The 26,413-nt window shown below is 44.2% G+C and overlaps 1 protein-coding gene across 1 annotated transcript in view; it reads left to right on the forward strand.

Annotated features, from left to right (window-relative positions):
* The window catches only part of RASA1 (RAS p21 protein activator 1), a 79,421-nt gene that overhangs the window by 12,861 nt on the left and 40,147 nt on the right, over nt 1-26,413 (forward strand). The window contains exons 2-8 of the mRNA XM_053298426.1: nt 10,005-10,157; nt 11,796-11,931; nt 13,210-13,280; nt 14,829-14,946; nt 16,023-16,054; nt 16,838-16,890; nt 22,903-23,053. Of these exons, the coding sequence (XP_053154401.1) occupies nt 10,005-10,157; nt 11,796-11,931; nt 13,210-13,280; nt 14,829-14,946; nt 16,023-16,054; nt 16,838-16,890; nt 22,903-23,053 (714 nt within the window). The remainder of the gene's footprint in view (nt 1-10,004; nt 10,158-11,795; nt 11,932-13,209; nt 13,281-14,828; nt 14,947-16,022; nt 16,055-16,837; nt 16,891-22,902; nt 23,054-26,413) is intronic.

Genomic DNA, 26,413 nt, shown 5'->3' on the forward strand with positions numbered 1-26,413 from the left:
CCGAGGCTGTCCTGATCACCCCGTGGTGGCCCAGGAGGCCTTGGTTTCCGGCTCTGATGAACCTAGCGGTGGACTCGAGATGTCTGCCTGTCCTGCCAGACCTGTTGTCTCGGGAACAGTGGTGGGTGCTATACCCGGATGTTTGGTCCCTCTACTTTACTGCGTGGCGGGTCCTCCTGTCTTCCCCTTGAGACCGCGAGAGCTGTTGGTGGCTGCTAGGAAGCCATCTACACAGAAGTCTTATAATCACAAATGGACTCACTTTGTGTCCTTTGCCACCCTGCATGGGTTTGATGCCTGTAATCCATCTGTACAAGACATTTGTAATTATCTGTTGTCCCTAAAGGAATCTGGGTTGAAACTTGCTTCCCTTAAGCTATATTTGGCTGCCATTGCGCCTCGTTCTCCCTCTGACCGGATTTTGTGATTCAACGATCCAGTGGTTTCCTGAAAGGTCTGCAACACTTGTTTCCAGACGATCCAGTCATGTCACTGGCCTAGGATCTTTTCGTGGTTCTGGCTGGTCTGCTAAGGCCACCCTTTGAGCCTTTGGCTTCTATTGACCCTCATCTCCTGACTTGGAAGGTCACTTTTTTGGTGGCTGTGGCCGTTGTCTCCACCAGGAGGGTTAGTGAGTTGTGGGCCCTGCGGTTTGACCAGCCATACCTGCAGTTCTATAAGTATTGCTCTGGATGGATGTGAAGTTTCTGCTTAAGGTGGTGTCCATGATTCACCGCTTGTCCCCACTCACTTTGCCTGTGTTCTTTCCAAATCCTTGATAGGATGCGGAGAGGCGGTTGTACCATTTGGATGAATGTAGGGCTCTGTCCTTCTGCGTGCAGAGATCTGCTGAGTGGAGGAAATATCCCTCTTGGTTAGTTTTGTACTATGGGCTGCGGAAAGGGCTTCAGGTCTTGGCCCAATCCATGTCCCGGTGGATAGTCTCCACTATTGAATTGTCTTATCAACTGGCCCATAAGCAGTTGCCTGCCCCTGTGAAGGCTCACTCTGTTAGGTCCATGGTGGCCTCTGGGGCCTTTGATTGGGCTGTCCTGTGGGACGCTGTCTGTCAGGCAGCTACTTGGGCTTTACCCCATTTGTTTGTTCAGCATTATGCTATCGATTTTAGAGCTTGTAATGATGCTGTATTTGGCAGGAATGTGCTGCACTTGATTTTAAGTTGAGTTGCTTGTCCTGAAATAAATTCTTCCTGGTTGTTTACCTGTTGCCTCGTTCCCCACCCCCTCCTGCTTGGGTGCTTGCTTGTTATGTGCCCATATGTGTAGAAGACAGAGACCACGTTGAAGAACTACAGGTTACTCACCTGTAATGTTGGTTCTTTTAGTGGTCATCTGTACTTCTACACGCCCTCCCATCCTCCCAAGAGTTGCTGAAGCTTGACTCTATGACTGAGGGTATGAGGAGTGGCGCAGCCACATATAGTGGCTGGGGGTGGAGTTCCCGCCCAAAGCAGGAGAAATCAAGCTTGTTAGATTCTGACTTGGTTCACGCATAGCTCATATGTGTAGAAGTACAGATGGCCACTAGAAGAACCAACATTACAGATGAGTAACCTGTAGTTATTTAGGGGGAGAGCAACTGGCCCTGTCCATCCTGAGCACAGCATTCCTTCATTGGCTGTTGCTAGTGTCTGTCATGTTTTTTTAAATTATTGTGAGCCCTTTGGAGACAGGGAGCAATTGTTTGTATGTATGTATGTATGTATGTATGTATGTATGTATGTAAGTAAACCAGTTTGGGAACTTTCATGAAAAAGCGGTGTATAAATATTTGTTTTCATATTCTGTCTTTCTCCTGAGGCATACAAACTAAGTATAAATAGAAATCATGTAACTGTTCGCCCCGCCCCCGTTAAAAATAAAGTATTAAAACTAGTCTATATTTCTGCTCTCTCCATCCTCCTTTTGGTATCTATGAGACTTACTGCACTACAGTTTTAATTAATGCAAATAATTTACATTTTGTATTGTGTTTTTCTTCAGAACTAATACTCAAAGCAGCTTGCAGTACAAGAAACATAATATAGATCCAACCCCAAACATCAGCTGCTCAAAGATAATGGATGTGGTAGACTACCTAGGGGGTATTATGTATGTGAAGGGTTTTGAAGCATGATACAACAAAGATGAGCTCAAACCTACTACACAAGGATGCATGGTTTTATCTCACAGAATTGAATGTGAATTGCTGTCAAGCCCCTTTTCCTGTTCCTAACCACAGAATATCCTCTCTACTTCTATGTACGGACTGTGTCGGGCTGTACCAAAGCAATTCCTTCTAAAAGTTCGCTGTTGCTGCAGATGTGGGTGGTGGAGGGAGGAACAGTTTCATCACTGCAAATGTACCCCCATTCTTTCCTCTGGATCCCCTTGTACAAGCTAGATGGGTTGATACTGCCAGTGGAGAACAAGAAATTCAGATTGAAGATGACAGCTGAGGAAGCAAATAAAATGGCACCAGACATAGAATAACCCTTTGATGGAGGTTTAGCTAGCCACAGTGTCCCAGTGTAACCTATTGTATCAGTGGTTCTCTTCTTGTGATTGACTCCCTAAATTGAATAAAGCTACATGATACCCCCACCCCACCAATGATTAAAACTGACATGACTTATAAAGTGTAGACCAGAAACATGTCAGTGAGGGTCAAACAATGTGTTTCCAAATTAGCAAAGCACTCTTGGAGTGCAGGCAAACTCCAAAAAAGTATTTGTGCTCTTGTACAAGAGTGAAAGAGTACCCAGGCGCACAACAGATAAGTGCAGGGGCTTGATGGTTAGGAGCACCTACACTTTGTTAATCATATGTTGCCCATTGATTTGAGTAGGTAGAGATAGATAAAGCACATCTACTTCTTAAATAAAGGTGAGCATGCTTGCTCCTACTTGAGTGAGAAAGTTATGAAAATACTGAGTCCCTTTGCACAATTCTTACTTGCATGAATCAGAGTTTTCAGCAGTTGCTGCTGCAAAGAGCAAATACCTACTGAATACAACTTTCAAACAATCCAAAATTCAGGAAGAGACATTGTCAAGATCTTAAAGTGAAGAGCTGCTCTGACTTCTCCAAGATATGGGTAAGCAGCTGAAAACCACCTGGCTCTTCCTCTGCTTACAAAGCCAAGGACAAGCACAGCAATGGCATTTAACTACTCACTAAATGAGCCCTAGCAAGCATCCATTGAGAGGGAAGGCTTTGTAAGTGGCAAGGAAGCCCAGTGGTGGTTGTCTTCTGACTGTATATGCCTCCCATCATCCCTGACTGTTTCCACACTGAACATGCTGGCCCTCCTCTCAGCTCCCTTCTGATTGCTGACCCCCTTTAAGACTAGAGATGTGACCAGTCCGGACCGGCACCGAAGGGGGGCCCTTTCTTTTAGGGCGGGAGGGCTTTCTTACCCCTCCCGCCTCTTTGCCCCCTCCAGTGCCCGTATTTAACTGAATAACGGGGCGCTGGAAACCAGCCGCCCCCGCCCCCCCGAGCAGATTACATACAAAAGTACCCATACCCCTGCCGTCGCCTGCCCGCCAGCCAGCCCTCCCTCCCTCCCAGCTGCCCGCCCGCCCGCCCGAGTCCTTACCCAAAGCTTCAGGAGGAAACGAGAGGAGCTACCGAACAGAGCTCCTCTCGTTAGGAAGGCCTCCAGCAGACTGAAGGGGCTTTGCGCGCGCGGCGCGCATGCGTGCACCACAAAGGACGTCGATCGCCGGAGGCCCGGTCTACCTGGCCTTTTCCCGGCGGGTAGACCGGGCCTCCGGCGATCGGCGTCCTTTGTGGTGCACGCATGCGCGCGCGCGCAAAGCGCCTTCAGTCTGCTGGAGGCCTTCCTAACGAGAGGAGCTCTGTTCGGTAGCTCCTCTCGTTTCCTCCTGAAGCTTTGGGTAAGGACTCAGGCGGGCAGCTGGGAGGGAGGGAGGGCTGGCTGGCGGGCGGGCGACAGCGGCGGCAGGGGTATGGGTACTTTTGTATGTAAATCTGCTCAGGGCGGCGGGGGCGGCTGGTTTCCAGCGCCCCGTTATTCAGTTAAATACGGGCGCTGGAGGGGGCGAAGAGGCGGGAGGGGTAAGAAAGCTCTCCCGCCCTTAAAGTTATACCCCCCACCCGGACCCGGACCAGCCAGGGCCGAACCGGTCCGACAGTTCGGCCATTCCTTAGAATGGCCGCCGGACCAGTTCGGACTCACCCCTATTTAAGACCCCTTGGGGGGGTCCAACCCCCAGTTTGAGAACCCCTGTATTACATGATTCGCATCTATATTTTGGATGCCTTAGGAGGAAGATGCAAATTTAGTAACTGAACCCCACCATTACAAGTGTGTTTACAGATAAAGATTTAAGTAAAATTGTCTCTGTTGGGCATCCCACATAATCCTTACTTTTTTCTGATGTATCAAGGGGAAATAGTCTACATAAAAAGCCTCACCAATGTAAATATTAATCCCACTTGAAAGTTAGAAGTTGAAAGTTTGCAGTTCTCATTCTCAGGTTGTGCATATTTATAATAACTTAGAATATACATGGGTGCATATATATGAATTTTTCTGGCAGGAAAGCAAATGTAACAAATCAAGCTAGAACCCCAAAGGCATATAAGCAGCTGCTTCAAAGCAAACTGACGTGCCAGTTCAAGTCTGAGTTCATTAAACAAAGGCACAGTCAGTAGAACTTTGATTCTACATTATTAACTTTTCCCAAACATATTAGGATGATTTTTATATACTTTGTAAAGTTTTCTCCACTGCAGTGTTGAAGTGGAAATATGCTGAAATGAAATTGGGTGGTGGGGGGGATTAGAATAAATTTGGAGTAAACATTTAAAATTAATTTGGAATGGTCTGTTTTTCAAATACTTACCTCACATTGTAGGCACAGCGTTCATAATCTCCTAACCATTATAATGATATTGGGAGTATTCTTGTATGCATCCTCCCCAACATATTTTTTTCTTCCCCATTTGCTTTATGCATATAATTATTACCGATTTCAACAGAAATGTTCTCTAAGCAGTTTATGTAGTAAAATGAATAGGAAGACATTTTCCTGTCCAAAGTGGATAACAATTTAGAAAGAAATACTAGCTACACCCACTGGAAGAGAGCATTCTGGGATGAATAGGGACAGTTGCTCTCCTGCTGCTAAATGTGGGAGCTACCACTTCAAGTTCTTTGTTCAGATAGCACTGTATCTTTGAAAGTTGCAAGCAGGGCATATTGGCAAAAGATTTTTCCAGCTGCACCTGAGATTCTGGATTGCAACAACTGATTGCAGGCTCCACAATGCCTGGTCAGGACTTAACTGATCATTTGTGCATCATTTTAATAAAAGAAAAGTTGACATAGCTTCACATGTCCTTGTGTTTATGTATGTGTAAAAGTTAAGTGTTCTGCTGTTCTTAATTCCAGTCCAAAAGCACACTACAATGTAATCAATTAAATGGAAAGAGAGGAGAAATCTCTGAACAAGAATCCAGCCTTGATTTATTGATTCCACTAGCCTCTCCCCTCCCACAAGTTGACATGTGCAAAGAACTTGGTAGGAGTTCTTCAGGTTTTTGCTTTAGAGGGATTTTAGAGAAACTAACAGTGTGAAATGCTCTCTCTTCTCCTTCTCCAGGGCCTAGTGTGAAATGGGACAATAGGAGATTTTTGCTTTCCCCTGAGGCCTGGACTTGAAGTTTTTACTTTGTTTCAGACTTCAGGGGAGAAGTGGCGAAAGACTCTTGTGCTACTCATGTTCCTTCAGATTTATTCCTTTTGTTGGGCTTGTCAAGGGAAAGATGTATGTAAAATACAAAATGTCAAAAAACCTTAAAAAAAGACAACTTCTCTCCCTTGAGAATTTGGGAAATTCTCATTAATATGGGGTACACTAAAAGACCTCACTCTAAATTCTGCAATTTATGGGGAACTCTAAGGAGCCTAGGGAGAGGATCTTTGTGCTGACCACCCATTGGCTGAGTAATCACTGCCAGACTTGTGGATTAAGCTTGTGACCAGACTTGTGGATTGTGTGTGTGAATCTTACACCCAATTCTTAATCCTCCCATGGGATTTCCACCCCCAGCTCACTCTTTACAGTCCAATGTATACTAAAAAAACAAAACAAAAAATCTCCCATTGTTAATTTCAAACAGATGTGCAGGCTTAGGGTATAGGTCATGTGAGAAAAACTATTACAAGATAATTCTTACTTTTTATGGGATATATACACACACCATCTACAGTGTGTACATACATACATACACACCATCTACAGCACGCACACACACACCCACACGCCATCTACAGTGTAGTTTTGAGGGATCGGGAATGAAGCTGCCTGTGTCTTCCCTCTGCCCAAAGGAAAATTTAAGTTTTTCCACAACTGTTTCAAAGGCTGGCATTTTAGTCTATCCTGTTTTCTAAAGAAGTGTATTATCTACAGGAGTTTCCTGAGGATATTTGGTAGAATAGTTTAGTTCCATGTTTGCAAAGTGTGACCTACTTACAGGGTCTGTTCCACTTCCCAATCAATTTTTAGCCAAAATTATGCCAAGGTATGCCTGCCTATTAAAGAAACATTATTAATGCTAAAAATCAAACTTCATTTCTTTCTAGTTCAATCAATCTCAGTAATATAGCAGTATGACTTGTTTGTCCATATGTAAATGTGTGTGAATTCTTGGTTAATTTCAAAAAGATTTTTTTGAAAAACTCTTGTATTTTTTTGTATGGAGAAAAAAGGGGAGTGGGCAGAACAGGACTGCATGTTGAGTTTTGGAAGAAACAAAATCGGGGAGAAGAGGCAGCAATAGTGACTGTAACTTTAAATAAATTTTATTTCTCAGCCCAATCATGAAGAAAGTAGTTTTTCAACAAAAACAGTATTATAGTTCAGATCAAGTACCACCTCTGTGAGCCACCTGATGGCGCAGTAGGGAAATGACTTGATTAGCAAGCCAGTGGTTGCTGTTTCAAATCCCCACTGATATGTTTCCCAGACTATGGGAAACGCCTATATCGGGCAGCAGCAATATAGGAAAAATGCTGAAAGGCATTTCATACTGCACGGGAGAGGGCAATGGTGAACCCCTCCTGTATTCTATCAAACACAGCCACAGGGTTCTGTGGTTACCAGGAGTCAACACTGACTCGATGGCACACTTTATCTTTACCACCTCTGTGGCAACTATGTCTGGAGCCTGTAAAAACTCCAGCACAACAGTAACCATGGGAAAGTGGCCAGGTTTGGTAGTACAGCAATTGACAGTACCTTAGCAGTGTCATATTATCTTAGTGGCCATCTGTCCCAGAAGCTGAAGTGTGGTGGTGCAGCTTGTGGAGACCCTGTGAGCTGACCAGCTGGAAGGGGGAAGTCACCCTTCATTATGATGATGATAAACTTTATTTGTTAGCTGCCCCATAAAAAAATTGTTCTCTGGGTGGCTTACGATACAGGATTAAAACATACAATAAAAACACACAACACATTAAATCATAACAGGCAAAAAGGGAGAAAAGAAAATACAATAAAAGCAGTTTAAAAACTCATTTTAAAATTAGTTAAAAATCAAATCTGAAAATCTGAGTTTTAAAGGGCAGTATAGAAATCTATATACAAATCTATGGTGCAGCCACATCTGGAATATTACATACAGCTTTGGTCACCGTATCTTAAGAAGGATATTGTAGAATAGGAAAAGGTGCAGAGGAGGGCAACCAAAATGATCAGGGGCCTGGAGCACCTTCCTTATGAAGCTAGGCTACAGCATCTGGGGCTCTTTACCTTGGAAAAGAGGCAACTAAGGGGAGATATGATTGAGGTGTATAAAATTATGCATGGAGTAGAGAGGGTGGACAGAGATAATTTTTTCTCCTTTTCTCACAACACTAGAAACGGGTCACCCCATGAAACTGAAGGTTGGGAAATTTAGGACTGACAACAGGAAATACTTTTTCACACAGCACATAATTAATCTATGGAATTCCTTGTTGTGGGATGTGGTGATGGCCACCAGCTTAGATGGCTTTAAAAGGGCCTTAGACACAAGAGTCATGGTAGACAGATCTACCAATGGCTACAAGTCCGTGGCTGTGAGTCATCTCCTCACTAAGCTGGAGGGTGTTCTTTTCTGCTCCCTCTAGGCTGAAAAGCATTGTGGGGAGCTAGATGAAATCTGAAGATCCAAACAATTTGGATTATGAAATGATAATGGATGGCTGATAAATGAATTATTCTTCTATATTATACAGTACAGTACTGCCTTTAAAAAAAGTTTTTCTGTGATGTTTATGGATTTATTTGTGTATGTTCTTGTTTAAATATTTTTGTTTTTAGCTGCCTTGGATTAGTGACACAGGCCAGATATAAATCTTAAAAAAAATAAAATAATCCTCCCATGCCCCAGGCGCTCAAGGAATGGAGTGGGAAGTAGTTCCCTATCCATTTTTGATTACTGTTTTCTGCCAAAGGATTCACTTCAGTAGAAATAGATTCTCTCTTGAAAGGCAATTATGGACACAGCTGTTCTGCCAGTGTATTTGCCTATGGATTGGTTCTTGGTTAGATAGTCCAAGATGGAGTTCAGCTCAGTCTGAGAGCTTCCACCAGGCCCTCCAGAAGTTGAATATTTGTGGCCTTTGTTCTTTATATACTGCACTGGAAAATGAGAAGAACGGAGTTAAGGATGTATCTGAATACATATGTATACGAGATGTTGGTAAATAGGTCAGTCTAAGCGTAAATACGTGGTCAGAATATCACGTGATAAATCTCATGAACTTGTTTATTTCTGTATTATATCAGAAATTTGCATCATATAGTTTGTTGCATATGAATAGACTAGTGCGAAATGTGCAGTTGGCACATCTTCAGAGGTAGTTTCCTTTATGCATGTAGGATTACTTTTGCTCATACCACAGAGTAAGGATATTCACATATGCAGCCTAAGCCAGGCTATGGACACCCAGCCTGGGTTAGGGTATGCTTGTGAAGTGTTGGGATCTTTGTGGATCCTGGCACTGCCTGTCCTTCTGACCCAGCTTTTTACTCCGGTCTTTAGCCGAGTGCACCCTTAACCCCAGGTGCCGGGGTCATGTGACTGCTTTTGCTGCAAGCAGCCAAAGGGGATACAGAGATGATTGCTAGAGCTCCTGTTGCACAGGGATATCCCCTAATGCACTGCCCTCGTCAAGTGGTGCATTGTGGGTTTCATGGTAGCCAAGATGCATTGTCCCAGCCTCTGGAGATCTGTGCTGTGTGCATTAGTGTGGATCATGTGGGAGCGTGGTCCACGCTTCCCACCACCATTGAAGGATTGTCTGGGGGAAGGTAAGTTTTGTACAGCCTTCTCCTTGTCTCCCAGTCATATGAATGGCCATAATATATTTCATTACATGTTAATAAGAAGCCACTAAAAAGCACTCAGCAGCTTTTTCACTGGTATGTTGTTGTTGAGGTGATCATATGAGTTCCTATGTGCATAGTGTAGTTAGCAGCCTCTCTTGTACTTGTAGATAAAACTTTGGATGGCGATGGTGCAGGTTCACATCTGTACAGTTAATGCATATTTGTAATATGGTAATAGCTTTCAACCCACTAGAGTGGAAATGACTGCCTCTTGGCCACAGCAAGGTCCTTGGAAATGTAAAGGTATTCATCTAGTAGTCTTAAAATATGGCACTGATCCACACATGTATAATCCAAAGTCTGATTAAAATTCATCAGCTTGTAGCCTCTCGGCAGTTGCTTGGTCAGGTCACTGCAGTGCTGCTCATAACTGTGTTCCTTTTAGCAATTAGCAACTCCTTGTGAGATGAGATTACTGTCAGTGGAGCCATCCATTCTGTGTGTGTGTGTGTGTGTGTGTGTGTGTGTGTGTCTGCTGCAGGCTGGTGCTTTGTGGTTGATGGATTTTCAACCAAGATCTTCTTAGACCAGCATATGATCACCACATCAAACTGGCTGAAGTTAACATATGCTCTCTCTCTTATGCTTTGCTTTGCAGATGGTATCATGGAAAGCTTGACAGAACTATTGCTGAAGAACGTCTTCGGCAAGCGGGAAAACCTGGAAGTTACCTGATTCGTGAGAGTGATCGAAGGCCTGGATCGTTTGTGCTTTCATTCCTTAGTAAAACAAATGTTGTTAATCACTTTAGGTGAGTGGCTAGTTGAATGTTCAATTAACAAATAAACATTACACAATGTGTTTGAAGAAGTTGTAATACAGATGCTACATTCAGGGGTTTTCAAGCTGAGCAAGACTCTGTGGGAGGAGGCTCTTTCTTTTCTCACCCAAAGACTTCAAAGAGCCTAGTACTTTTGTGGAGCTGCACTACATCTCACAGAAACAGCAGTGGCAATGCCAGTAGGGATAAGGAAGCAGTGAGTGCAGCAGCTGCAGTAAAGGGAGACTAGCGAGGAGAATAGAAATGATAACTCTGTGCAGTGCACTTAGCCTAGTGCTTTTCAAACTTCAATTCCTACTTCTACATTGGAAACCAAGGAAATTCTGTGCACGGTAGAGGATTCTTGAGCATATTATAGGGTGCACGCTCAGCTCATGTAGGGCATAAGCCGGAGTCCACAGTATCTTTCTGTGTGAACTGAAATTTGCCTTGGATCATACCTCAGCTATTTAAATAAGAGTGCAGGGGTTGGTGCACCATCCTCTATTAATGATTGCTGGGCTTCTGCCCCTGTCTGTCTTCAGTTCTCACACTTGTATCCCCCCTACTCCTGCATCTTGTATCCCCCCGACTCCTGTAGAACATTTAGTCATAAGGCTCAGTTGAGAAGAATTTGAGCTTCTCCTTGATGAAGTGCTACAGCAATGTGGTCCCACATTGGACTAGCATTTTCTTTCGACTAACAGTCGCCAGAACACTGCTGTGTGCTTTGCAGTCACATTTTTCTTCCATCTGTAGAAGGGGAAAAGATGACAATGGAAGATGCAGTAAGAAGCTTGGGAGGCTACTAGCCTCCAAGCAGCAGTGGCAGTACACTCCACTGTAGCACACTCCATAATTTCAGGATTATCAGATCCATCCTTAATCTGAAAGTACAGAAAGTACAAAGCAAGATGGCTGCGGCTGCTTGGAGATTAGCATCTGCCAGTACACCAGTCATATGCTCAGCAGCTGTCATTTTTCTGTCTCTTTTTTAACACAAGACTGTATTCTGGAGGTGGGGCCCAGGACTTATTTCTTTCCCTCTTCCAAAAAGCGAGAGATCATGTAGCCTGGGGAAAACTCTCACTTTCCATCGGAGGGTGGCTATGTGCCTGTCACACACAATACTCCCCTGTATTGCAAATTGCAATGGTTTCAAGATTATAAGCCACTTTACCACTCAACTACTTGTTGACAGTAGTTACATGCGCCAGATGAATAGGAAAATAACAAATTCCTCTCAGGCTATCAAACTCTGCAGCATGTAGCTTCATGAAATAGTTATCAAATTTTGAAGATGTGATGCTTGCTTTTTCTAAAGATTCTCCCACCATGTATTACAGATGTGTTTGTTAATCTTTAAATCTATTTGTAGCTGGAAGGAAAATGAATTCATTGTGGGGACAGAAAGAAGTTGTTGTTGTTGTTATTGTTATTATTACAATTTCTATACCGCCCTTCCAAAAATGGCTCAGGGCTGTTTACACAGAGAAATAACAAACTAATAAGATGGATCCCTGTCTCCAAAGGGCTCACAGTAGTACTAAAGCTTATCTCTCTGATTTTATTCATGCATTGTATTTAAAGTTTTTTTCCCCTAATGTTGGCTATAATTTTTCCTAACAGGATTATTGCCATGTGTGGTGACTATTACATCGGCGGGCGACGGTTTTCTTCACTTTCCGACCTAATAGGTTATTACAGTCATGTGTCGTGTTTGCTTAAGGGGGAGAAATTGTTTTTTCCTGTAGCACCTCCAGAGGTACTTGACTTTTAAAAACAAATTTCCTGCCTTTATATTAAAACGTTTCTTATAAAAATGCCTATTTTGATTTGGAAATATGCAACAGTTTTGTATGTATCAATGCATAATTTGACACTACTCTTGATTAGTCATGCGAGTTTTTGATAGTGTTCAATGAGGCAGACCATTACTCTTGTAAAATCCTAGGTTTTACAATACTAGAAAAATAGATATTATGTATATTGTATAGCAGAAAAAGTTCCAAAATAAATCGTTTTGTCCTCCCTTCCTCTGTGGATGAATGCAGGAAACAGAGGAGGAAAGCGTCCAGCCTGCTGGGTCCCGAGCAGCATGGGGGATCTGCTCCCCTCCCTTCCTGTCACTCCCTGTAAGAGAAGGCAGGCATTATAGAGAAGAGAACTGTATCATTAAGTCCCCAACAGTATTGATGTGCAGGTCCTTCCCTTTCTATCGCTTTTTCCTCCAGAAATGCTCTGACAAAAAGAATGGAACACCCCCCTCCCATTAGCATGATCAGGAAGGGAGCCATAATGCACCAAAGTCCCCTTTGCTCTGGCTCTTGTAGTCTTTCGTGCTCTGAGCACGTGTAGAAAAGTGAGAGCCAGGATAGAGCTCATTTACACTTCTCATAAATATCAGTAGTTTAATCCCATGAATGCTCCTATGATATTCTAGTTTGAACCAAGCGGGTACTGTAGTGATGAAAATAGGGAGCTAGCAATATAGGTAAATGTAGGTTGTTTGCATAGGGCAACATTTGGACATTACACTAGCAATTCTTCTGGCCTCCATTAAATTACACAAAATGAATTCATGCCAGCATCAAACTCAAATAATGGCAATCTCTCTCTCTCTCTCTCTCTCTCTCTCTCTCTCTCTCTCTCTCTCTCTCTCTCTCTCCCCCTTCCCTTCCTTCCGTTCCCTCCCCTCCCTCCCTCCCAGTTTCATGAGACTTAATCCAGTTAGCTGCTTAGTTTTTCCAAAACTCAAAGTGATGGTCAGCTTTTCATCTTGAATTAAAGTTTCTGTTTAATTCTGTTGCATATTCTGTACTTCCGATTGCTTGTTGTGCAATTGAAATATTTTGTTATTGAAAAGGAGATGTTATGTTACTAAAACAGTCAGCAGTCTGGGGAGTTCTTGTTTGACTTAAAATATTCAGTCTAGTAAGTATGTTGGTTCTTCTGTAGGTTGTTGTCTTGAAGCCATATTTCTAGCATAGCAGTCCAGATTTGAAGTCCTGCATCATAGCAGAACATCTTTGTTTTTTTATAGCCAGTAGAGGACCGCAGGAGAGTCCGAGCCATTCTGCCATACACTAAAGTGCCAGAAACAGATGAAATAAGGTATAGTTTGTAAGAATTATAAATACTGCATGTGTGAAATGAGTGCAACAGTAAGCTACATATTTATTTGAGGATAGATGTGTTCATATTTGGACTTAAGCGGATGATGAGCTGTACACTAAATTATTTTAGAATTAAATTTAATTTGATAACTGTTTTAGTTTAATGGTTTTAATAGTTCTGTGTTTCTGTGTTAGGGTTGGTTTTGGGGCAGGATATAAGCCCAAGGGCCTACTAAAGAAAATAAAAAGGAATTGGTAAGATAGTTGCTCATTAAGTGAATTTGGCATATCTTGCAAACCTGAGAACTGTTTCCAAAACTCTGGAAAAGAAAGTGCTGCTCTAATCTGGTTTGTTAAATATTATCTAAATTGCTCTGCTCCATTCTGGCTACAAAATTAACAAATTTGAGGGGATTCATAATAAATATAAGGATGATAAAGTGCCTAGAAAGCAAACCTTAATAGTACAGGGGTGGGGTATGTTAGTCTAGATTTTCAAAAGAGTACCGAATATTATACCTTATTAAATGTTATGATCATACATTGTTTTCAGTACAATTTAGGTTTAAATGTAAACGGTAGTGAAAAATTTGCAAGCCGAAGGAAGTTTATAAAAGTGACTTCCCCACTCCTTCTCCCTGCAGCAGTCCTCTTGAACGCCCCCTCCGTCCAACCTGTTTATGAGGGTCAAGGGGTTGTCTGGTATGGGTGAACAAGGCTTCAGGTTCCTGCAGGGAAGGGGGACAGGGGAGTTTAGAAAATTTATGCATGGGTTGAAAGATCAGAAAGATAATAGACACCAATGAAGTTGATTGGCAGTAGTTTTAATATGAAATAATAGTATATTAATTTATGAATAAAGAATGGTATATTAATTTATGAAACTAAAGTGTGGTGATAACCACTAGTGGCTTTTAAAAATGACTTTTAAAAATGAACATGGCTTTTAAAAATGGCTTTTAAAAATGAACATGTGTTCATTTAAAAATGAACACGTTCATGGAGGATAGGTCTATAAAAGGACTATCCGCCAGGATAGTTACTGCAAGGTTAGGTGGTGACATTCCTTTGAGTAGCAAATACCGAAGAAAAAGTAACACGGAATTCATTCATGCATGCATGCATGCATGCATGCATGCAATTTCTATACCGCCCTTCCAAAAATTGTTCAGGGTGGTTTACACAGAGGAAATAATACATAAATAAGATGGATCCGTGTCCCCAAAGGGCTCACAATCTGAAAAGAAACATAAGATAGACACCAACTAAGAGAAACATAAGATAGACACTGGAGGTACAGTGCTGGGGTGGATAGAGCCAGTTACTGGCTGTTGCCTTCCTGTCCTGCTTGTGAGCTTCTAGACTCCTTTGGTTCCACAGACAGTGATGTGCTGTTAGGGTTCCACAACTGATTTTATAAAGTGCATTTGGTTTCTAGGGTTGTACAAGATGTTTAATCAGAGTGATGACAGTATAACTTACCTTGCAACCAAGCTGTTGGTTTAACTGGGGTCTGTTTTTGTTCTCTTACCTTAATTACCTATAGCTTCCTTAAAGGAGACATGTTTATTGTCCATAATGAATTAGAAGACGGATGGATGTGGGTGACAAATCTGCGTACCGATGAGCAAGGCCTGATAGTAGAAGACCTGGTAGAGGAAGTTGTAAGTTACTTTATACACGTTATATTTTGAGTGCTCAAATAAATTGAATATAGTACATTCAGATATGCTGCTGATTTTTCAAAGTATTGAATAAATTTATTTATTTATCATATTTTTATACCGCCTGATATGTACATCTCTAGGTGGTGTACAGAATTTAAAACAATATTTAAAAATCAGCACAGATTCAAATACATGAAAAATTAAAACAGTAACATGATACAGAAATAAAAACAATTATTAAAACAAATTATTAAAATAAATGGAACTGATTATCCAGTTATGTATGACACCTGTGCCTCAAAGTAGATTATGTAGCCAAATTATGATTTGATGTTATGTGACTGAATCTTGGGCTTGTGGCCATTAAATCTGAACCGCTTACCCTCCAAACCAAAATTGAAAATTAGGCTTTGTGGAATCCAGATAATAACAAATTCTAATTGTCTTTGATGTAGTTTTACAAAAAAGAAGGTTCATTAAAGCTGTGAGGGGAAGATGGCCTGAAAATTCACTGTTAGTTTTTGTACCATAGGTGAGTTATCTTAAAACCCTACAATAAGGGTGTTCATTCGTGGCACTTGGTGTATAAGGAATGAAAACGGAGACCTGCATAGATAAAGCTTCCAGAGTTTTCTAAAGTTGTTAAGTTTAGAGGGAGAGAAAGAGAACCTGTTCTAGGAGTGTCCCAATATCTTTTATTTTTAAATAGAAGGCATTGTACATCTTTCAGGTTAAAGACAGATTAATTTTGTTCCATATCACAGGAATGTTTGCATAATCATGCTGCACAGCATAAGGCTAGGCACACTATCCGTGGGTATATAAAAATTGGGCCATACTCTTTTTCTAACTAAGAGTCATTCTGGCTTATTGATTTCTATTCTCAGTTTGCATGGTTTATTTCCTGGGAAAACCTAAACAGGATTTGAGCATATTAATTTGAGAGATCTCGGTTGGTTCAAATTTGATAAGGCTTAATTAATTCTTTAACTTAAGAAATAAGTTATCTATCATTCATTGATTGTATTGCTCTGTAAGACTGTATTCCTAATGTTATGGTATGTTTTCATTAGGGACGAGAAGAAGATCCACATGAAGGAAAAATGTAAGTGAATAAAATGAACGTATGGATTTTGCGGGGCATACTTTGATGACATCATCATATTTGAAGAAATGTTTTCAAAATTCAAGTTCTTAATTCCTTAATATGCAAAGGTCAGAATTCCAGGGAACGGTTGATCCTAATACTGATAACTTATGTGATATACTGAGCAAGTAGTCCACTGTGATGCTGTGTCACAGAAGGCCAATGCTATTTTAGATTGCAAACCTGAGAACTGTTTCCAAAACTCTGGAAAAGAAAGTGCTGCTCTAATCTGGTTTGCTAAATCTTATCTAAATTGCTCTGCTCCATTCTGGCTACAAAATTAACACATTTGAGGGGATTCATAATAAATATGAGGATGATAAAATGCCTAGAAAGCAAACCTTAATAGTACAGGGGTGGGGTATGTTAATCTAGATTGTAAAAACAGCAATAGTGCCTGTGGTTTTGGAATACTTCCTGAGTGATTTAGCGATAAAAGCAAGTTGACAAAAGCAATTTCATTTATTCTTTGTGGGATAGAATTACAGCTTTTAAGTTGCTGGCTGTCAGATCTCAGTGACATTTACATACATTGATATGGCAGAAAATTGATATTAATCAAAGCATTATTGATGAACTTTTTTTTAAAAAAAGCAAAACTCCACCAGCATTTTAAAATCCAAACATCTTTGTTTATAAGATCTTTAATTACTTAAGCCATTCCTAGGTGATCTTGGGTACTGTCATCTAATTAATCTATAACATGTTTCTAATGTTTTCTAATTTATCCTGTTCTTTAAGATGGTTCCATGGGAAGATCTCCAAACAAGAAGCTTACAGCTTGCTGATGACAGGTACTTGTACTGTGTTTTTAATATACAGGAGGACCTCGATATTCTCCCTCAGAAGAAGGTTGTATCCGTGGATCATGGGATTGCTTACGACCTCTTGATCCGAGACAGGGCCAATCAGAGACTTCTCCTCCCACAGGAGGGCGGGGCAATCCCCTTAGTCTCCAGTTCTTGCCCTGTTTCGCTCCGGGCAGGGTCTCCAAGAAAAAGGAGACCGGGTCGCAGGCAAGCTCCAAGACCTCCTCTCAAGGAGGCACAGGGCCAGAGAGCGAGGCCATGGCTGCAGCAGCAATGGCTTTTCAGGAGGGTAAGTCTGTTCGGGGGGGTTGAAAGCGGGCGCTCCCCCCCCCCGACAAGCGCTTCTGCTTGTCAGTTCTGCCTTCCTCTGCTGCCGCCGATCAGGGCATAGAGGCCACCTCCGCTGATGAGGAGGAGATTCCTCCTGCCTTTGCAGCTCTCCTCCACTGGATGATGGCGGAGGAGTTTAAGAAACTCCCCTGGCCGCCCCTCTCCCTGGTTGCTTCTGGCCTTCCCGCCCCCTCCTAGGCGGCCGCCGTTTTGGAGGGGGGACCAAGCACGTCTGGCACGGCAGCGGTGGTCATTTTGGCTCCAGCCTGCACCTTCGCGGCGCTCCTGCTGCTTCCGCCCTCCACCTGGGCAAACGCCAGCAAGACAACAGGGCTCCTCCAGTTCTTTTCCCTTGCTGCCCCATTGCCTCCACAACAACCGCCGAGCTACCCCGGCTCTCCCCCTGCCTCCCGCTCCCCACGATGGGCTCTTGAACTCCCCCCCGGCCCATCCAGCCACAGTCCGACATATCTGAGGCATCTGACTCGGAGCGCGAGGAAGGGGAGCTTTCTGGGACAATGAGGAGTCCCCTCTATCCCAGCAGCCCCAATACCGCTTCTTTTCTCAGGCAGACTTCCCTGTGTTACTGCGGAAAAACTGCAGGTGCCACTCGTAGATGCAGAAGTGGCCGCCCTCGTAATGGGAACGGTACTCCCCAAGGATGGAGACGAGACCCTGAAAAACATAGACGATAAGTGTGATGCTGCCTTATGCAGGTCACATGAGGCAACCGCCTTATCCATTAGGGCTTCTACAGCCAACTCCATGTTCGCTAGAGCAAGGGAACTTCTCCCCTTGGTTCCTCCAGAACCGACTGCCCTTAGGCAGGGTCTCAACAAACTGGGCAAAGCGGCAGTGTTTATGGCCGATTCTTCTCTCAACACGGCACAACTGCCAGGGCTCTGGCATCTGATATCATGGTCAGATGCCAGTTATGGCTTAAGAACTGGAAAGTGGACCAGAAGTTCCGGTCAAACCTAGCCAACTCGGCCTTCAAAGGGGTCAAGTTGTTCGGGGAAGTCCTCGACCCCATTTTGATCGAATCTAAAGACAAAAAGAAGGCTATGCTGCTAGGGACCCAGTGGCCAGAACGCCACACCTTTACCTCTTTCTTTTCTAATTCCAAAGACTACAGATCCTCCTTTCGCTCGTGCCAGAACAGATAGGACAGGTTCTCTGGGCCCAGGGCTCAGACCTCCTTTTGGGACCACCAGCCTCACCATACCCGCCTTCAGCCAAGTCTGCCTTCAAGCGCACTCCCGCCCAGTGACTACCATCCACAGCTCCAGGTATCCTAGGTGGGAGGCAGGTTGCAGAGTTTTGCTCAGGCCTGGGCGTGAACCTGCTCAGACGCATGGGTCCTACAAACCGTGTCCCTGGGGTACTCCCTGGAGTTCCCCAGCCAGCCCCCAGATTGCCGCCTCCCTTCCCCCAGGTCCCAGAAAAGGTCAAAGCACCTCCTGATGCTGGCAGCCATAAAGCACCTGTCCAGCATCAGAACAATCGAGCTGGTCCCGCCAGGGGAGCAGGACCAAGGAGTCTACTTGATCCTGTTCCTGGTCCCCCAAAAGAATGGCGAGTGGAGGGAAATTCTAGACTTGAAGTATGTCAACAGGTACCTGAGGAAGAGGAGCTTCCACATGGAAACCCTATGCTCCATCCTTATGGCCCTTCAGGAAGGAGACTTCCTGGCCTCAGTGAACCTCAAGGAGGCATACCTCCATGTCCCCATCCTACCTCAGGACAGACGCTTCCTGCAGTTCTCCTATTGCCAACCCCACTTCCAGTACCAGGCTCTCCCCTTCGGTCTCTCCACTGCCCCCTGGGGGTTCACCAAAATCATGGTGGCACTCGTGGCACGCTTGAGGACCAAGGATGTCCATCTTTATCGATATTTGGACGATCTGATGGTCCGATCGTTGTCTCTATCCCAAGGACAGAGGGACGTCCACTCCACTCTGCAGGTCTTGAGGCACACGGCTTCGTTGTGAACCTCCAAAAGAGCTCCCTAACTCCCCAGACCAAGATCCTCCACTTGGGCGCCCTCATCGACACACGCTGGGAGGGACGGTTTGCCTCCCACCCGAGCATCAGTCGAAGCTAACCTCCAGGTGCCAGTCTTTAATTGCCCAGCCGAGGTCAGACGTGCTCTCCCTGAGCCAGTTGCAGGGTCTCATGATCTCCACCATGGGGATAGTGCCTTGGAGTCGGTTCTACTTGCGCCCCCACCAGTGGTTCCTGCTGCCCTACCAGGACCAAATTGTGCAGAGGTCTCGGCTGAGGGTGACCCTGCCAGCCCCCGTCTGGCGGTCACTGTTCTGGTGGACCTCCCCAGCAGTTCAAAAGGGCACCCGGTTCCTTCAAGTCGAACGGACACAGGTGACCACAGATGCCAGCCTCCAGGGTTGGGGGGGCCACTGCCAGCAGCCGGTCGCACAGGAGCAGTGGTCCACCAACGAAAGAAACAACTCCATAAACTGGCTGGAGCTTCGGGCAATTCTGAACTCCCTCAGGGAGTTCTCCCTGCTAATCCAGAACTGCCATGTGCTGGTACGAACAGACAGCGCCACTGCAAAGGCGCACATCAACCGCCAGGAGGGTCCAGGTCTCGATCCCTGATGCAGGAGGCCACCAAACTTATGAGATGGGCAGAGGCAAACCTCCTGTCCCTCAAGGCGGACCACATCAGCGGGACCTAGAACACGGTAGCAGACTGGCTCAGCCGGTCCCAGATTGACCAGGCCGAGTGGTCCCTGGACCCTCATGCCTTCCAGAGTATTGTTCTAAGGTTCGGGCTCCGGTGATAGACCTATTCGCCTCTCTGGAAAACTCCCAGCTGCCCCGTTTCCTGTCAAGATACAGGTCCCCGAGGGCGGAGGGGGTGGATGCTCTGACCCACCCCTGGCCCATGGGCCTTCTTTACGCCTTTCCCCCAGTAGCCATAATCTCAGAAACAGTGCGAAGGATCCGCCGACTTCAAGCGGATGTCATCCTGGTGGCCCCACACTGGCCCCGCTGCCCTTGGTTTTCGGACCTAGTGGCATTATCCAGCAAACCGCCTCCGCCCATTGGAAGCCATCCCCATCTGCTCAGGCAGGGCCCTGTGTGCCACCCGCAACCGGGCTGGCTCAGCCTCTCCGCCTAGAGATTGAGTGGAGGGCCCTAAGGGAGTGTGGGTACTCTCAGGCAGTCCAGGACACCATACTTGCTTCTCACCACCCTTCCACTGTCAGGGTCTACCAATCGACTTGGAAGACCTTCTCCAAGTGGTGCATCACACAAGGTGTTGCCCCACTGTCCCCATCGGTACCCCAGGTCCTGGGGTTCCTGCAGAAGGGTCTGGAAGAAGGGCTTCGCCCTAACACCCTACGTAGGCAGGTGTTTGCCATCTCTTCTGTCCTTCAGGTCCGGGAGGCTCCCTCCCTGTCTGTGCACCCACACGTCCAGAGGTTCTTTAAAGGAGCCGCACTGCTCAAGCCTCCCGTGGTGCACAGGTTCCCAGCATGGGACTTGAGCCTTGTCCTCAGGGCCCTCACGAAACCGCCCTTTGAGCCCTTGAGGGTGGTTCCCCTGAGGATCTTGTACCTTAAGGTCCTGTTCCTCGTCGCTATCACCTGGCCAGGCGAGTTTCGGACTTGGGGGCACTTTCCGCACATAAGGAACTGTGCCTTGTCTTCTCTGACTACGTCCTACTACGCACAGACCCCTCCTATATGCCCAAGGTGAACTCTGTGTTCCTCTGGGCTCAGGAACTAATGTTGCCTTCCTTTTGCCCACACCTGTCCTCACCCAGAGAGAAGGAGTGGCACTCCTTGAATGTTTGCAGGGTGGTACGGGTATACCTTTGCCGTACCAAACCTCTCAGGAGGCCAGACTCCCTTTTTGTCTCATTCAGGGACTGCTCCCTGGGCAAGAAGGTATCCATGGCCACACTTTCCCGCTGGATCTGCTCCTGCATTCAAATGGCATACGAGACGTCAGACATGCCAACACTGGCAGGAATCACAGTGCATTCCACTAGGAGTGCCGCTGCTGCCGCTGCCTTCTCCATCCTGACTCCCCTGGTTGATATTTGCAGGGCTGCCACTTGGGCCTCCATATCCACTTTTGTGAGACACTATAAGATCCATGATTGGACCTCAGCTGATGCCGCCCTCGGCAGGCGGGTCTTACAGCAGGTGGTGCCTTCGTGAGCCTAGACCACAGGTCCCACCCAGTGCAGGGAGGAGCTTTGGCAGGTCCCATGATCTATGGATACAACCCTCTTCTGAGGGAGAATGAAGCGTTGGCGCTTACCTGAAAGGTCATTCTCTTCAGAAGTATGGGTTGTATCCTTCCCCACCCTGTCCTCTGGTCTGCCTCACACTCACCTATAATGTTCAGGGCGGTAAACTGTCAGGCTCAGGACAGGGATCACAGTGCAAGCTTGGATGCCTATTGCATGAGTTGTCTGTAACCTGTTCATGGGTCTTTCTTTTGGAGCGAGTAGCGTTATCTACGAACTGGAGACTAAGGGGATCTCCCCGCCCTCCTGTGGGAGGAGAAGTCTCTGATTGGCCCTGTCTCGGAGCAGGAGGTCGTAAGCAATCCTATGATCCACGGATACAACCCATACTTCTGAGGAGAATGACCTTTCAGGTAAGTGCCAATGCTTCATTCACGGGCTTTCCATTCTGTGGTTGTACTGCGGATGCGGAAACCGCGAATATCATTGCAGCATTGAGTCCGTGGGTAATTGGGGGGTTAGGATCCTGGTTGTCGGGAAAATGAGGAAAAAATGCTGATTTGGGGCTAAATTTGGAGGAGAAACGCGCGGAAGCTCCTTTCCATGCTTTGCTGCACCCCCTGTGTCGTGGTGTACCCTGGAATGCCCCCAAATCAGCCGGAAATCACCAATTATTGGTTTTATTTTTAGAGCGGGAGGCATTTTGTGGCTCTGAGAAACAAAATGGTGGCTGGAAATGATCTCCGCATTCATTTCTGGCCACCTCCAACTCGCGCGGATACGCAGGGTCAACATGTGTGGCCCCCCCGCCCGACATATGTCAAGGTCAGGTGTCTTTTACTCGACCATGGATACACAAATCTGTGAATAATGAATCCGTAGATAACGAGGTCTATCTGTACTGAACAGATAATGTTTCTGTATACACCTCTTCTGCCTCGAATGTATTACTTGATTGTAGGCCTTTGAAAGAAAGAAAAAGAAAGACAAGTTGCTTTTATGTGCCAGAGTGTGATAAAGATACCCTCCTAATGCAAACTTTAAAAACCCCTTGTATGTATTCTAGTATTTGCTTAGGTGATCTACACTAAAAGTTGTGTTCTTTCAATAAAGGTTTTGTTTCTGAGTTACTGTAGGCTTCAGGAGTTGAGAGTGGTATTGCATAGTCATTACATGTTCTTTTAGGCAAGATTCCTAGAACTTGGTGTTTGGAGGACAGGAGAACCTTGGTAGACAGTGTACCATGAAAATAAATGACATTAGCTCTTGGTTGCATTTATGAGGGGAAAATTGAAGGGGGAAAATTGACTTTTGCAAGTGATTGAATTTTCCAGAGTGCATGCCAAATTCCAGATGAGTGGAATAAATATATAAATGTATTAGATTAATGCTGTGAAAGTAAATAGTTGCTGAGAAGCTAAATGCCTTTTTTCCCTAATTAGTTGGTCAGGTGTCAAGTTTTCTTGTGAGACCCTCTGATAATACGCCCGGAGACTACTCTCTCTACTTTCGAACCAATGAAAACATACAGCGTTTTAAAATATGTCCAACCCCAAACAACCAGTTTATGATGGGGGGCAGGTATTATAACAGGTAAGTTGTAAATGAGCTTTAACATTCTATAAGTTGTATGTGCTGCTACTTTTTCATTATTATTTCTGACTTTTTTCTTTGAAATACAAACACAGGTCTACGCATGGTTCTTAGTCACCAATTCAAGTGATTTAGGGTTCAACAATTGGAAGAGGAATGTTGTGTGTATGTGTACATATATCATAAGAACGGGATTTATTATTTCTGAGATGTTTTGGAATAAACTACAAAGAAAGCTTGCTCTAATGTCATAAGAGCAGTTATGCTAGGGGAAGAAACTAGCCCTCTATGCCTATAGTTAACAATTGAATTTTCTTATTGGATAGCATATATACCTTCTGGGTATAGAACCTACTTTAATGTGATTTGGGATACGGAATTTTGCACTGATATATGCCTATATTTAAATACATCATATTTTCCAGTTCTAAAAGATATGGCAGTCTAGTGCATAATGTGTTTGAACACCTCTTCTTAGTAGTGATGAGTTTAGTTCCCTCTTCCAAAGGAGATGGCTATTGCCTAACCAAGAGATGATGGAATATGCCAAACCTGATCGTCTAGAACCAGGGAGTTTTTATCCATCCCAACCGAGAATTTCTCTCGCTTCCAGCTTGGCTTCTGAGTGGTTAGAGATCCTGCAGCTGGTGTGACTGAGAAAGTATCAAGTTTTCCTAGATGAGAAGTTCATTGGACTGTCATAAGACTACAAGTGGAAGATGGTGTGAGGCTAAACAATTGGATCCTTTTACATACCCCACATACAAGCTCCTTGAGTTCCTTCTTCATTAAATCTGTCTGGGCTCCAGACAGCCTCATTGAAAATCCATCTAGCAGCAGTTTCAGCCTTTGTGAAGGTAAACTATCTTTTGCCCATTCTCTAGTTGTCTAGTTTATTAGGGGTATGGCTGTAGAAGCCTCCCATTTAAAAATCTTGGCATGATTCCAAAGTTTTTGTTGTTGATTCTATAAAAGAAGTCCCTTTTCCATGGGATTGGATTTGTGTAACATTGTGTAGTAAGAGAAGGTTAAAAAGAAGCATTCCCAGTGCTGGAGCCATCTTGAATTATGCTCTGTAGATTTTGGGTATATTCAATTAATACAGTACATCTGAAGGTGTCCTCAGTGGGCATTTTGGGAATAACAATTTAAACAACTTTCTTTCTAGTGATAGTACCTTTACAGCTTAAAATGTTGGAAATCATCATTTCTCCCTCTCCAGCCTTCAGATCCATTGCACTAATTTGATTCTAGTCATTTTTAGTAGGATAAAACTTGTGCTTTTTAAACTTTTGTTTTAATTTATATTTTACCTTTTTAACTTGTAGAGTTGGGGGAAAGGGCTTGGGGCAGTTCCCAGTATGGTTTGGTTGCTTCAGAGATTTTGTTCTGTTTGCTGATCACTGATTATAATTCTCTTACTGGGGAAATACGATTTTGTTCAGCATAACTAACCAAACTTCCAGGATGAAACTTATGGGTGATTCAGATATCATGCAGAACCATGCTTTATTTTGTATAACTGCGGTTAGTATGTATGTCTGAATCTTCAGAAAGATGAATGATGATCTGATCTGAACCCAGGGTTTGAAAGTGGTTGGTTTATCCTAACCATGGTCTTGCTCTTGTATAGACAGAGGCAAGCCTAGATCATAGAAGGTAAGGAAAAGGGGTGAGATGCAAGCAAATCATGAGATAAGAGCCCCTGGTGGCGCAGTGGTAAAACTGCCGCCCTGTAACCAGAAGGTTGCAAGTTCGATCCTGACCAAGGGCTCAAGGTTGACTCAGCCTTCCATCCTTCCGAGGTCGGTAAAATGAGTACCCAGAATGTTGTGGGGCAATATGTTGTAAACTGCTTAGAGAGCTTCCAGTTATAGAGCGGTATATAAATGTAAGTGCTGTTGCTATTGCTATTGCTAATCAAAACACACCAAGATTTGGTTATAATCTCTGGCACCAATCCAGTAAAACATGGATCTACATGATGTCTGAATCTACCCAATATTTTGAGTGCTTCAAACCTGAGATTTTCCTTAGCAGAAAAGTACAAAAGTGTCTTGGGACAGTGACGCTGTATGTTTCAAGTATTGTAGATACTATTGAAGAAATTAGTTCACAAAGGCAGGCTTGGTTAGAAGAGAAGAGTGTTTTGAAGTTGTAGCAAAGCATATTCTCTTTATTTGGAGCTGAGGATGAAGGGGAAGAAGATAGAGGAGCTCCAAATGGAAGAAATTATTTTCCTGAATTTGCGTCGCATGGAAAAAATTAGCAAAAGTTGACTCTGGAGTGTTTGATATATAACTAGCCAGAATTACAAGTGTTAAATATATCCTGAAAAAAAATTGAGGCTAAAATCTGAATTGAGGAAGATGTATTGTAGCAGTAGAATATCATCTTTTAGTTCAGCATTATTGTAGGATATTGTAATAGAAAATACGTGCAGATATGTTGGATGAATGCTGACATTTACTCATATTACAGATTTATACTTTTATGGTTATTGGCCAGTATACAAACAACTTTATAACTAGGGTACTTTGAGCTTCTGTTTTCTGGAACAGCCCTCAGTACCACATGGTGGGGCTGTGCATTGCATTGAGGAGATAATCTAATCTGAAGCGATGCAAGCCCTTATCGGCACATTTTAAAATCAAACAATTCTGATGAACAATGTCTCGGCTATCAGCAGATGTATTGGGGTTGGGCAGTGTTCCCTGTAACAAGGATTCCCAAATGTTGTTGACTATAACTCCCAGCATCCCCTTTTGGCTGGGGATTATTTATTTATTAAAACTTCTTATATATCACCTCCTCCAAATACTCTAGGCAGTGAACAACAGAAATTCCCATAACAATCTTTTTTTTAAAAAAAAATAATAATTAAAGGGCAGATGCCTGGCGAAACAGGTGTGTCTTAAGAAGGGCCTTAAAAGCAGCCAGGGAGTGGGCTGAACAAATCGGGGGGGGGGAATGTTCCAGAGAAGAGGGGTGGCCACAGAGAAGGCCCTCCTACAGGCCAGGGCACCTCACACTACACCAGGGAGGGCCAGCTGAGAAGATCTCACAGGATGGGATACAACTTGCTGAGAGAGGCAATCCCGGAGATGTATGAGAGTTGCAATCAACAACAGCTGAGAATCCCTGGTACAGGGAACACTTATGGAGTGGGGCTTACCTTTTTAATGCAGATCTGAAGAAATCAGATGCCTTCAGGATAGCTACAGCAGCAATATGACAAATTGCCACCTTTCCTTCCCTGGTCTCACCTTACAATATGCCAGGAAAGGTTGCAACATTGTGCTGCCCCATCCAACCCCAGCACAGTATCCCTCCTGTTGCTGCTATTAGTGTCTGCCTTAT

The sequence above is a fragment of the Hemicordylus capensis genome, chromosome 2 (genome assembly GCF_027244095.1).
Source record: "Hemicordylus capensis ecotype Gifberg chromosome 2, rHemCap1.1.pri, whole genome shotgun sequence".
NCBI classification, from domain to species: domain Eukaryota; kingdom Metazoa; phylum Chordata; class Lepidosauria; order Squamata; family Cordylidae; genus Hemicordylus; species Hemicordylus capensis.